This window comes from Alnus glutinosa, chromosome 2 (assembly GCF_958979055.1).
Source record: "Alnus glutinosa chromosome 2, dhAlnGlut1.1, whole genome shotgun sequence".
Lineage (NCBI taxonomy): Eukaryota > Viridiplantae > Streptophyta > Magnoliopsida > Fagales > Betulaceae > Alnus > Alnus glutinosa.
The window spans coordinates 31,857,813-31,872,345 of NC_084887.1; the positions used below are offsets into that span (position 1 = coordinate 31,857,813).

The window sequence follows — 14,533 nt, forward strand, 5'->3', positions numbered from 1 at the left end:
ATAGATTACATGAGATTGTGACACATCAGGTTGGAACCAAATTCTGGAAAAAAGTGTTTGGATGTCTAGCATTCCACTTGTTTTTACACTTATGAGGCACGTGCTCCTTAGCTACTTTTGATGTTGCTATATTTTGGTTTAATTATGTTAAGAGTTAGTTTGTGTAAGCTTGATACATTCTTGGCCTACTTCCTGAGAACTTAAGCTTTTGGTACTAATGGTAACTAGCATAGAATCAAAGCCTGGTTGTCTGTGAGGTCCTTAGGTCAGTCTTGGTGATGCACATTCTGTTGTTTCAGTGTCTGTTTGCATTTTTTGTTTCCACGTGCAAGACATGTATTTGGTTCAATGCTATTGTGTAGGCCTGCATGTTGGGGGAGTGTTAGAGCTTCCCCAGCTTGAGTTTGAGGGAGGATGTTAGAGTATATGATATTCTCTATATTTGTGTTGATTTCCTTTTTATGTATTTACCATATCTGTCTGTAATTAAATCTCAAGGATTTGATTACTTTTATTAGCTCACTTCATCTACCCTATTTTCCCTATACATAGAGTCATTCGGAACACAAATAAATCAAGTCAATAAGATCAAGGTAGGCCTCTGAGGCCAAACCACCCCAAAATTCTTGTGTTCTCTTTCTCCCTCTGCTCCCTCTATTCTCCTCTTATTTTAATTTTTAATTTTAACATGGATTAGAGCAGGGGTTTTGAGTTCGAATGTTAACTCCACAATTTTTTTCCATTTCAGTTAAATATTCTACATGTTGAGCCTTACTTGTTGAGGGGTAGTTGAGCCCACATAAAGGAGAGTGTTAAATTATTAATTAAATGATTAAGTTCACAATTTTCTATTAGCTTAAGTTTTTGGGATAATTAGTGATTTAACAATACTTGCATTCAGGCAGTTTTCTTCTAAATACTTGTAGATCAACCTGGCTAAGTCAGAATTGGCCCCTATTGGCAGTGTCGGTAATGTAGAAGGGTTGGCATGCATTTTGGGCTATAGGGTTTCATCCTTGCCTATGAAGTATCTAGGTCTTCCGTTGGGAGTTGCTTTTAAGGCCAAATCTATTTGAGATGGCATTGTTGAAAAGATAGAGCGTCGTTTGGCTGGTTGGAACATGTTGTATTTGTCAAAGGGTGGTAGGGTTACTTTGATTAAGAGCACCTTGTATAATATGCTTACCTATTTCTTGTTTTTTTTTTGCCATCATTGCTGGCGTTGCTTACCACATTGAGAAGTTGTAGCGGGATTTTTTTTTGGGTGGTATTGGCTAGGAGTTCAAATATTACTTGGTGAGTTGGTCCAAGGTTTGTTCTCTGATTGCTGAGGAAGGGTTGGGGGTGAGAAATTTACTTCTTTTTAACCGAGCTCTCTTGGAAAAATGGTTATGGTGCTATGCTTTCGAGAGAGTGGTCGTGGATTGTAAATATGGCAGTTTGTGATGCGCTCAAATAAATTAAAGACACAAAATAAAGATAGGGGCTACTTCGAGAGAGCCTTGATCTCCAAAACAACCAAAAGGTTTAGGGTTCATAATGTTCAGCATGCCTCTTTATTCCTTAGGGTTACATATATATAAAAGACGGCTAGGTCATGTAACCATTAGGTCTAGCCGTCATACATTGTGTAGAAAATAACTAAGAATGGAAATACATTCCTTATTTAGCTAAGACACTTTAGGGAAAGAAAATATGGAGAGATATCCTACTCCTTATTCAACTAGAGGCTGCTAGGGTTGAATATGGCTAGGGATAGGTTCTGCTGTAGTGTGACGGCTAGGGCTGCAACATGCCACGTCAGCCCTAGTAGGCTGTCCACATCAGTTTGTGGAGTGGATGGCCTTCTGGTGAGGTTAATGGGTTGCATGGGGTTGGTTTATCGAAATTTATCGGAGAAGGTTGGGGGGAGTTCTCTAGGCACACTAGTCTTGAAGTGGGGGATAGCTCCAAGGTTAGATTTTAGCATGGTGTGGTGTGGGCAGCAGCCCCTTAATGTAGTGCTTTCGAAGTTATATTTTTAGCTCGTTCCAAAGATGTTGCTGTGGCAAATCATTTACAGCTTACTAGTGATTCTCTTCAATGGAATAGTGATTTTTCCAGAGCGGCATAGGACTGGGTGGTGGATTTCTTCACCACGTTTTTTAATATGTTGTATTCCATTAGGCTAAGACGGGATAACGAAGATAAGTTATGTTGAGCGCCTTCCAAGAGAGGGTTGCTTGATGTCAAATCATTTTATAATGTCCTTACTCCCCATGACATTGACTTTTTCCCTTGGAAGAGTATTTGGTGGAGTAAGGTTCCCTCAAGAGTCGCGTTTTTTGCTTGGTCGGTCACTTTAGGGAAGATCGTCACAATGGATAATTTAAGGAAACATCTCATAGTGGTAGATTGGTGTTGTATATGCAAGAAGAGCGGGGAATTTGTAGATGGAATCAAGAGAAGAGAAAGATCAAGAGAAGAGAAAGATGGAATACTGCCTACAGCCGACATCCACTCGTACACTAACCTCAAGAAATAAGACTAATGGAAGAGAATGTTCTACACCACAAGTGTGGTTCCTTCTCTCCAAATTGACCACATAAGGCAATGTCGAATGGCATTCCATATTTTACCACTTCTATGATGACCAAAGTTTCTTTTCCAAGAAGCAAGCAATTCAAGCTGTATCTCTCTGCTAGCTACTTAAATGGGTCAACCTGGGTCTGAACTTTTCCAACCATTCAGATCCAACTATAGATTTGAGCTTCACTGAAGTCAGACCATGTCGATTCACATATATTGCCATTGTTATTTATATTTTAATTTTACATTTCAGGTTTCTGAAGTAGTCCTACAGGAGGGCCAAACCTTTGATTTCACTGTGATTATGCAGTTGGTGATAATGTTGTCTGTTAGGCCTACTGATGAGCTCAAGGGCTTCATGTGCATTGTATGTCAGACATTCCCCCTCCCCCTCTTCTTTTTTACATGCAGATTAGTTTCTAAAAGGAGTTTATATTACCAGTGAAAAAAATAGTAGGACTTAAATCTAGGAGAATCCATTTTTGATGTGGTTCATTCTTCTATCTATCTAAGATGCTTATTTCTGTTCTAGGTGTACAGATCTCTGGCTGATGTTGTTGGTTCCTATTCCAAGTGGATAACTGGTTTTCAAACAAATTCTAGGCCCTTACTGTACGTACTCTCTTCTTCTATTCATCAGTTCATATGATTTAGATCCATCTATAATGTTCAAACAGTGTCTCTCCGTTTTACTTGGTATTATACATTTTAGGCATCATCTGCCAAGATGTCTTAGGGCTGAATGGAGAATAAGGATTTTTCTGTACCCAACCCTCTTATTGTTGGAATGTGGGCTTAGTAGAGTTGAGTATCTACCAATTGATCATATTAATGAATTTATTCTTGATGCATGCTTTCAGCTTCTTTATTTTCTTTTTCCTAGACCTTAAAAAAAATTATCTGTATTAATCGTCTAGCATCACTAGATCTGGCATTAACATTTTCCTTTTTGGTACTAATTTGCTATTTTCAGATTATTTCTTGCTACAGGGATCTCAGAACCTGTGTCCTCAAATGCTTGTGCCTCAGCCCTGCGTAAAGTTTGTGAAGATGCTTCTGCAGTTATTTGTGAATCTGCAAACTTGGAAATTTTGATGTGGATAGGAGAGGTGAACTAGTTTCTGTAACTATAGTTTTTGTTACCTATAAAAAAGAACTGTAGTTTGTGTTGAATTAATGTTTCACGCAGTTGTTTATCTCAAATGTTTTATGTCTAAGTGATTTCAGCACAATCAACATGTATGCCAGCCAATTCTGTTGACATCAGAATCCTACTTGATTTGCTTGAGAAAGTTGTTGCATTACTGTTTGAGAACTTTTGTGTGTCCTAGCTTTCTGATTAGTATATGTATGCTTCAAGCAAGTGCTTGATCCAAGTCAATGGATCTTTGACTGTTTTAGTTACTTATGCATGACTGAACATACCCAAAAATGGGGCGGTTCTCATACTGATGATAAATAATGGTTTGCAATCTTTTGACTGCCAAATCTCATATAACTTTCATAATACTTGCCTTACCATTTAACAGTTGTTAATTCATATATGTTCATTCTCTTGGTCTTCTCGTCAAATATTTGATGGAAATACATATTCTGCTGTGATCCTTGCCTTCTAAGTAGTGTTTGGTTTCATACGAGGAAGAAGTTGTCAGTGCGATAAGTCTGATACTTGGTTCTGTTCCCAACAAAGAACTAAAGAGCAACTTGTTGGCTAGATTGCTTTCTTCTAGCTACGAAGCTATTGGAAAACTTGTAAGTCTCTGTTTCATATGTTCGTTCTTGTTATTTATGATGTCTATTTGTTGTTATGGGGTCCTACTATGAGTTACTGTAACAAAAAAATAATAACCAATCAATTTTGGAGTGCCATTAAGATCTGTGAACTTAATGTTCTTTTAGGTTGATGAATACAACAAACATTCTCTGAGACAGGACCCGGCTACTTATACACAAATTTTGAACTCTGCGGCAAGAGGGTTGTACAGGTACTGTTATTAAGATTAATGAGTTGGATATCTTAGGTGGAATCTGCAATTTAATTCTTGCGCTATTTTTTTTTGTCTTGGAGGGTAGGATTTCAGACGTTATCAGTAAGATTTGAGTCTTGTTAGAAGAACACAAATTATATAATTCATTCTTTCCGTCAATTTAGGTTTTTGGGCATGTAGTAATTTATTAGGGTGTCAGTTACTATCATTTATAAGTTAAAAATATCATGTTTTTGGGAGTATGGAACCTTGTATGAAGGAGTTTTATAACAATATAAATTATTGAGTTCACCCTGTCACATCAATTCGACTTTCAGAATAAGTAGTAATTTATCATGGTATTAGACCAGATGGTTCTCCATTTTATGTCTCCCATTTGAGATAAAAATTGCATGTGTCTGGGAGTCTAGGTCCTTGATGGGAAGTGTTAAAATAATATAATTGATTTTCGCTATTTCCCATTACTTTAGACTTTTGGGATATGTAACTTATCATTACCGATTTGGACGCATTTCTCGACACATGATAGACTTGCTGAATTAGAAAACTTTGCATTTCAATTTGCAATGGTGCTAGAATTCTGCATTTTCTAGTTAAATGTTAGATATCTTATGGGAGAGTAGTACTAAAATGATATTTTGATATAGGGTTGATTCTTTTTCCCTCCTTGTAGCGCATGCTTATTTGTTCTCAACTGATATGGGGCTCTCTCATGGTTGTATATTTATTACCTTCTCATGAAAGTTATACATGTTCCCTCCTCTGGCTCTCATGTCTGATTGTGTCATTTCAGAATGGGAACTGTATTCAGTCATCTTCCAATGTCTTTGTCGACTGGGCCTTCTGCAGATGATCCTATACTTGCACTTCTGACAATTTTTTGGCCCATGCTGGAGAAACTTTTTATGTCTGGACACATGGAGAATGGTAATTTATCCACTGCAGCTTGCCGGGCTCTTTCACAAGCAATTCAATCTTCAGGTATGACAAAAGATCTGTAATTTTGGTTTTCTTGACAGGTTATGAGATCTTCTCTCCACAGAGTATATATACAGTACCTGATTTTGTTTGACGTGCAGGCCAGCACTTTATAGTACTGCCCAGAGTACTTCATTGCCTTTCAACAAATTTTTTGTCATTCCAAAGTCATGATTGCTACATCAGAACAGGTAGGGTATTTGTGATGATCTACAAGTGATGCAATTCAGTCTTATGGTTTCTTCGGTTTTATAAAAAAGATCATCTTTCATAATACTTGCGCATTGCATATTCTAAATGATACATCAGATATAGGTTTATTGTTATCACATACGAATAATGTTGCTGGAAAGGACGAATTTAACTGCTGCCAGATTTTATTGAACTATTGGACATTCTTTTGTTTTATCCCCAACAATAGAGTTTTTAGGACTCTTCTCTCTTACGTCTGACTACAAAATAAATAATATAAACAAGGGTATTTCTAGGTCAGGTGTAACACTCCATCCAATAAATGCGTTATTTTAATTTGCATTATCCATACGACGCTATATATTACTATTGCTTTATGCATTAACCTAGTGAAAACTCTCTCACACACACACACACACACACACACACACACACACACACACACACACACATATATATATATATATATATATATATATAATAGAAAAAAAAAATACAAACGCATATTATAAACACCGGAGCACTAACTAAAAGAAGACGGGTAATGCTTGGGTGAAGCAAAACTTCCGGAATTCATCCGGAAGTTTTGCTTCACCATGGCATAATTGTAAATATTAATAATTACAATGAGTAATGCTACACATCATCCCCTTGTCCTCCTTTTGTCCTCCCAAATTTGATGTGGCTCTTAAAATCACCATTGAATTTATGATAGATCATTATTGAATTTTGATCCAATGGTGATTTTAAGAGCCACATCAATTTTGAGAGGATAAAAGGTGGACAAAAGGATGATGTGTAGCATTACTCAATTACAATTATGCCATGGTGAAGCAAAACTTCCGGAAGAATTCCGGAAGCTTTGCTTCATCGTAGCACTGTTTCCCTACAATATACATCATCAAATTAAAGTTTTTATACACACACTGGGCTGACACTACAAAAAAACTTGATATTTAGCTACATGGGTCCCGCGTGATTAATCCAGTGTTGCTAAATGTCACTTAGCAACGTGGTATTTTTATACATGTAGTTACTTAGCCACATGACTTTTAGTCACGTGTAACTCATATGTAGCTAAATGCATTTTTTTTTTATTATTTAAAAAAAGAAAATAAGAAAAAAGAAAAATAGACACTTTTAGCCACATGGAACTAACCTACGTCGCTAACCACTTCATTTTATTTTTATTTTTTCTCACCGGTATTTTCTTTCTAGCCCTCTCCAGAAACTTTTTTTTTTCCCCTTGCCGAAAACTTCTTCAAGGCCGGCGAAATCTTCCCCTTCATTCCCCCATGAAATCCAATTCTCCAAATATCCTCCGTTGACCACATTACCAAAAAATCACCAACAAAACACCAAAAAATCAACAAAAATCACCAACAATCACCAAAAATCACCAACAAAAACCAAGAATCACCACGTCGTCGTTCCTGTTTTACCGGTGGAGATGCATGTTTACCGGAGATGTAGCGAAATGAAACTAAAAAAAAAAAAAAAATCCCAAAAAACGCCGGAAAAACAACCCCTTGGCTTCACCGGCGTTGGGCCGTGACCCTTCGGACTCCGGCAACGTCGTCGACCACGGCTCTCTCTCAGAATCGCTCCAGTTCTCTCTCTCTCGAACTCTCTCAGTCTCCCTCTTCCATCTCCATCTCTATGTGAGGAAAAAAAAAAAAAAAGAAGTTAGGAGAGGGAAAGGCCTGTATGGGAAAAAGGGGAAGAAGAAAGAAAAAATAAGAGGAAAATGAAAAGAAAAGTTAAAGGGGGAGAGGGAAATGAAAAAAAAAAAAAAGGGGAGAAATTAGAAAAAGTAAGAATGAGAGAGATAATTAAAGAGGTGGGAAATTAGAAATGGATTGGAGGGAAGTAATTACTCACATAGTTTATGTGCCACGTGGCCAATAAATCATGTGGCTAAAATTTTAAATTCAAAAAAAAAAAAAATTAAAATAATTTTAATAAATTAAACACGTGGTTTATGTGCCACATGGCTAATTGGCAACGTGGCCAATAAACCACGGGGCTAAAATTTTAAATCTTAAAATAAATTAAAATAATTTTAATAAATTAGCCTCGTGGTTTATGTGCCACATAGCCAATTGGTGACATGGCCAATAAACCACGTGGCTAAAATTTTAAATCTTAAAATAAATCAAAATAATTTTAATAAATTAGTCACGTGGTTTATGTGCCACATGGCCAATTGGCGCGTGGCCAATAAAGCACGTGGCTAAAATTTCAAACCGAAAAAAAATAATAATAATAAAAAAATAAAAAAAATTCAATTTCTATAAAAATTGAAAAAAAAAAAAAAAAAGAATATTTTAACTACGTGGCTTATTTACCACGTGGCTAATTGGCAACGTGACAATAATTCACATGGCTAATTAGCCCTCTAGAGTTATATCTATAAAATTAAACAATTTTACAGGTAAAAATGGTGAATGTACATTAAGCAAAAACATGAAACTATTGTTTATGTAAAATGAACCCCTCCTTACTTTAAAATTTCTATCTCTTTTGTTTATTAGAGTCATTGAACGAATTCGATTCTCATACTATACATTCTTTGAAAACCCCTCTTTAAATCATTTTTCTTTAAAACTTTTCTCCCCTAGCTAGCCGGAGGCGGGTTTTAAATGGGAGGGAGTTTGACGGAATATGAGCCTACTACAACTATCTACAGTATCTTGTTACAGCAATTTACTTATCAGTTGCCAGTACGTTGCCAACGATTATGCAGAGTACATGTACGTAGAAGAAGTCAAGTGAAGAAGGAGTTCCATTCCAACAGAAGAATTTCATCTGTAGGAGGAATCTAGTCCCAGAAGCAGTCTAGCAGTACTTGTCGTTGTCTATCGAGTAGTATAGCAGCAATTAGTTTGCAATTGTAACTATATATTAATTCTTATGTTCTTTATTTTTCTATCTTAGTGAATAAGTGGCTAGTCTATGTTAATATCGATGGACTCCAATTGGCGATTTTTATGAGAATTTGTTCTAAGTAATTAAAATCCTTGAGTTGACACAACTCTGTTCTCTGGTGAGACGCCAACCGTTTGTATGTTTGTTTTGCTTTTTTGCTTGAAGAATTACTTTGTGTTTGTTTTTTTTCTAATTAAACAGCTAATCACTTTTCTTTGATATATATGCAAATATAGCTTCACCACACAGCTGCGGTGAAGCTCGGAGGGATTCTAGCCCTTTCCTGGAGGATTGGATTCCCCCTCTCATTGCTCACTGTCTTGGCCATCAACAAAGGTTATTTGTTCAATGACTAGTTGTGTACTCTAATTATTTTCGATATCCATATCCGCAGCTTCCTTTTTTTTCAAAATGGACTGCTTTCAATATTTTAAGATATGTGTGGCAATATTTTAAGGAATCCCATAATTTATTTTATGCCTTTAGAGTGATTCAATCAGATACGTGCACTACCACTATCATCTTTCTCCACTCCAGAAATAGAATGACTTGCTTACAAACCTTGTCCTGGTCCGCAATATGACTCCCAATAAGACATCATAAAAATTCAGCTACCATCTTCTTTCACCGACTACTAGTGCTAGGGTCCATAATCTCAGAGAACTCTGTCCCAGAGAATATCAGTTTGCCCGAATCATGACTGGTACTTGCAAAACTTTGTTCTCTGTTGCTCATTATGGTCACCCTGCTGTTACTATAATTACTACTTGACACCTGTCCACTGCTGCTACTAGACATGCCATCACTATCATCAAGTGTGGACTTGGGGAAGAGAGCTTTCTCATCACCCAATATTACCTCAACTTGAGCCACATCAAGCCCTACATCTTCGTCTGCACTCTCTTGCAATTGCAATACGAATTCGAGGCCTCCCACCACATCATTCATTGATGGCCGTTCGATTCCGTTGTCAAGCAAACAATTCATCGCGATCTCAACAAATTTCTTCAAGCACCGGGTCCTTATTTCACCCTTCATTGATGGATCAACCATCTCCTCTACCTTTCCATTGCGATAGCTTTCCCGGGCCCACCTTGCTAGGCCCACTGCTGTCTCTGCATTACGCAGTATAGGCGGCCTTCCACACACTACTTCACACAAAACCACACCAAACGAGTACACGTCAGACTTCTCAGTCAACTGTTGACGTCTGCAATACTCCGGGTCCAAATACCTAAAACTACCCTTGACCATAGTGCTGACGTGGGGTTTGGACATGCTAATGGGGCCTACTTTGGATAATCCAAAATCGGACACCTTGGCCACCCATTTCTCATCCAATAAGATATTTGTTGTCTTCACGTCACGATGAATGATCGTTTGCTTCGCGCCCGTATGAAGGTAGTTCAACGCATGCGCAGCACCAATACAAATCTCGAGCCGTTGCTTCCATGGCAGACGAGGATTATCGGTATTGTATAGATGATCACGGAGGGTCCCACGGGCCATATAATCATAGACAAGAATCATCTCATTGCCATCGTTACAATATCCGATCAGAGACACGAGATGGAGGTGGCGAAGCTGGGAGAGCATCTCTATCTCGGTCCAGAATTCGTGGGCCCCTTGATGAGAGCCAGGTGTCAACCGCTTGATCGCTACTGGGTTGACCCCACCGTCAATGTACCCTTTGTACACGTTACCGAACCCCCCAACACCAACAATGAGAACATCGTCAAAGTCGTTAGTGGCTGCTCTAATCTCAGCCAATGAGAAGTAACAACACAAATCGGATGGTAGAGATGAGTTGCGGGTCTCTGTTGAGTCCTTGACATTCTTGCGCCGCCGGAAAATCAAGTAGCCGAGAATTGACAGCACAACAAAGCCGGAAACTCCACCACCAACGAAGGCAAGTATATTTGTTATGTAATTCTTCGACTTCGTCGGTGGTGTTGGTGGCACAACTGTTCGATGGGCAAACGGAAGTGGATCTGGATTGGGTCCGGCGAGACTACCATTAGAGGTGTTTACTTTAAAGATTTCAACACCGTTCAAGATTGCATTATTGTAAGAAGTCTCCCAGTTTTGCCGGTTTGCTTGTAATGCGATAGAGAGGTTCATTTTCTTCACGCCTTCTTTGCCGAACAGCGCAACTGCGTAGTCTCTATATACCGGAACACCATTTCCACCACTCCATACTATCACGTCGGCTGCTTCCTCTGCGGTTTGATTTGCTATGAAAATCAGGAACACTCTGTCGTGTGGCTGAATGATCTCAGGTTGAAACTCGCAAAAGTGTAGCCTAACAAGGTAATAAAACCCAGAGTCTACGGGAAATTCCCAGGTGAGATTGTAGCTCTTGTTGATAGTTTTGTTTGCCCCCATAGTCCGGGCAGTCTGATAGACTTCTTCTGGTGCAGTGTACGCAGGTATCTTGGTAAACTTCAGTTGAATAGTATAGTTAAAAGGTAGAAAAAGTTCTGTATATGGTGTGAAGTAATTGTCGTCTTGACTCCAGCCCCGGAACATGCCAGTGTCTTCACTGGGTGAGATGGAGCGGCCTCCAACATTTACTCTGTATACCATCTCCAGAGTAGTGTCGTTATCGATGTGGTACAGATTCTGCTGGCCAATAAAACAAAGCCCTTCATTGTCAGACGGAGGGTAGTAGAGATTTGGAGGCATCGACAAGATTTCAATTCCGTTGATGAAAACATATGCATTAGCAACGCTCGGGGTGAAGATTATGCTCAACCTCTGATCTTCCTCGATGTTGACACAGTATTCTCTGAATATGGCATCCCCGGGATCACCATCGGCATCTGCTGTGAGTGAAGCGTTAAAGTTACTGAGAAGAGTAAAGCGACCAGCTTTGACAGAGAAGAGGGCTTTAGAGCGATCAAAATTTGGGTACGAAGCCGGGTAGAAGTATAGTCGAATGAATATTTGGCCGGCAGTAACCGGGAACATGTAGGTGAATGCGGAGAGAGAGAGCCGGGCAGTGGCATAGGGTACTTGGACGGCAGAGGGGGATTGTTGAACTGCGCTGGCCGTTAAAGATGCCTGGTTTTGTGACTGTTCAAGGGGGGAGAACTTTGAATGCACGTCTCCAACCCAGGTCCGACCGTCTAAAGCAGTTGAATTTCCGGAGGAGCCACAGTTGAGGAGAATATTATCAACCGCGGTGTAAGGAGACGGCGAGCCACCGGAGACGGTGCTGGTCAGGTGGTACAGAAAGAAGGCTAGGTAGAGTGGTGTAAAACGTGGCAAGTGGGTGGTCCAAAGACGTGTTTTGCTTCGGTTCCACATTTGTAGCAGAGAGAGAGAGAGAGAGAGGGAGAGAGAGGTACTAAATTTAAGAGGAGAATCTGCTTAACCTAACATTGCTCTTGTTTTAAATATCAAAAGTTCACTTTTAGGTCTCCTCAAAAAGTGTGCAATATTCTTAAAAAAAAATTAAAAAAGAAAAGAAAAAAAAAGAAAAAAGAAATAATAAAAAAAAAGAGTGTGTAATAGTGCCAAGACCGTGATTACTCCCGGAGGCATCAAGGGTGGTCGATTTAGACCATTGGAGTTGGTGGGGTTGTTGGACAATGTCCTTGGGGGTAGTAGACCACAACTTTTCAAGGAAGTGTCCAACCATCCATTTACTTTGTTTTTTTTTTTTCAATTTTCTTTTTCATTTTTTTTAAAAGCTTACGTGACAATGTCAAACAGTTTGTTTCAAATAAATGGTCTAAATCTTAAGATTTATAGACACCTTCAAAAGTGGAGACAACCTCCATCAGGTATGCTTACTCACAATTCACACTAAATCAGGCATTCACCTGAATTTCTCCTCTGTTTTCGTGAATAATTGAAATGATTTTTGAAGCTCTCCATTCTGTTACATCCGTGCATGCTATAGCTTGTTATGTTAGAATTATATAATTTAAATGTTTAAAATCAACGTAACTTAATAATCATTTCTCAAATTATATCAAAACATTTGGCATTTTTGCCAGGAAAAAAAATAGAGAGCATTTTTCTTTTTATCTTTTGCCTATTTTTTAGCTGGAGGTCAGGCTCAAATGTTTATTATTTTCCTAGGAAACTCATGCAAGCTTTGTCTCTTTTAATCACTTTTGTTGGTACAGTTTCCGGTATAGTGACGTGTTGCCTGGTGATTCGCTGCTGATCCTGATCTACAACTTCGATCCTGCAAATAGAACAAAGACTCGTCGGGAGTGCCGACTACGCCCACTCTGATGCCTAAGTCAGTTCAAATCAATTTTCTGAAGAGTGTTTTTCAATCTCAAGAGCTCAGAGAATTCGTTATTTCATACCTGGTGTGACGGTCTTATTTATAGGCCGGACTTGCGGTCTTACCAGAATTCTTGACGCCTAGTTGGATTAGGAGTTTGAATCATAGCTTGGTTGAATTTTAACCTTATCTTCAGGGAATTCGAATGAGATTGTAGAGTCCGAAGTTGATTGCGTTTGTACCTCTTTAAACTTGATTCCGTATCAATAACTACCTTATCCCATTAATTATGGAATTGTGGTTTATCCCTGATCTTCTGGGATTCTATCCTTATCGCATTCTAAGACAACTGCGGCATACTTCAGCCAACCTCCGAGGTGATGATATCCGAGATATGTTCGCTCCGACTTGGAGATCTCGGGATATCGCCGCACCATAACGGGGTTGTGTAAGGCCGAGATGTTATTACTCCGAGACATCGTCACACCGACTTGATATCACCCCGAGGCGATATCGCACAGACTCGATATCACCCCGAGGCGTTATTACTCCGAGGCACAAATGTCCGAAATATGTTCGCTCCGATCAAATTAGGAGATCTCGGGATATTTGATACCGTTACCTGGGATGTTAAGACCGAGACGTCTTTATACCTAGATGATCTTTTCTTTGCTGGGTCGGAACGAGTGTCCGAGATGTTTCAGAATCCACGTGTCTCTAGGGTTAATCTTATCCCTAACAGTTACCCCCCTAATTCTCTGATTTCAAAAATAAATGGAAATAAGAGAATTACTTTCCGCCTGCCAACCTGTACCTGCTACTGTGGAGGGCGCGTCTTTTCAACAGTTCAAACATTTAAACCTTGCCGCTTCTTTTTCCAATGACGACGTCAGCTCTGAACCGCCATCCTTTGTCATCATGAAACTGTACTATTGAGGTAGCGCATTTAATTCTTGAATACGGAACGCGCGCCTTTTCAATTTTCGGAGATCTTGAAATGATGGCGCCCTTTGATATTTTGGACACATAGGGGAGGGGGTATTTAAAGTTTTGAACACTTTCACTGTTCATTCTTTGACATTTACTTGTTCTCTCTCTCGATCCTCCATTGTCGCCTTCTTCCTAAACTCTTTTCTTTCTCTGTATCCTCTATTTCTTCTCTTCTTCTTTTTTAATGACTCCTAAGAAGGCTGCTTCAACTGTTCCTGTTACGTCTCGGGCTCGGACAAAGAGGTCCGACGGCTTCGTGGATCTCTCTCCCCTGGAGAGTAGGGTGGAAAACCGCCCTTTTTGCGAAGCATGAGGGTGTGCTTCGCCTGAACTACGACATTCCTCCAACAGTGAGGATGTTTTACCAAGCACCTGAGTCTCGGCTTATCAACGGCGGCGACATTACCTTGTTTGAAAGGATGTTTCTTGCTGGGATGCGGTTACCATTTCCGGAGATTGCTCGGGATTTCGTCCTTTTTCTGATGGTTGCACCCAGTCAGATCATACCTAATGCTTGGAGGTATTTGTTCGCTTCGTACATCCTTTGGAGGCTCGTGCTGAAGAAGGAGATAAAGATCCTGCAATTTTTCAACATCTACAGACCGAGGCAAACTTCAGAGGGGATGATTGAACTGTGTGTTCGTCA

General features: G+C 39.3%; 1 protein-coding gene across 1 annotated transcript; it reads right to left on the reverse strand.

Moving 5' to 3' along the window:
* Positions 1-9,278: 9,278 nt before the first annotated feature.
* Positions 9,279-11,963, reverse strand: LOC133860509 (receptor-like protein kinase FERONIA). Its single transcript, XM_062296098.1, has one exon. The coding sequence runs from the start codon at positions 11,961-11,963 to the stop codon at positions 9,279-9,281; it is 2,685 nt and encodes an 894-aa protein (XP_062152082.1).
* Positions 11,964-14,533: the final 2,570 nt, after the last annotated feature.

Coding starts and splice junctions, on each gene's coding strand:
- LOC133860509 (XM_062296098.1), bottom strand. CDS start 11,963: ATGTGGAACCGAAGCAAAACACGTCTTTGGACCACCCACTTGCCACGT.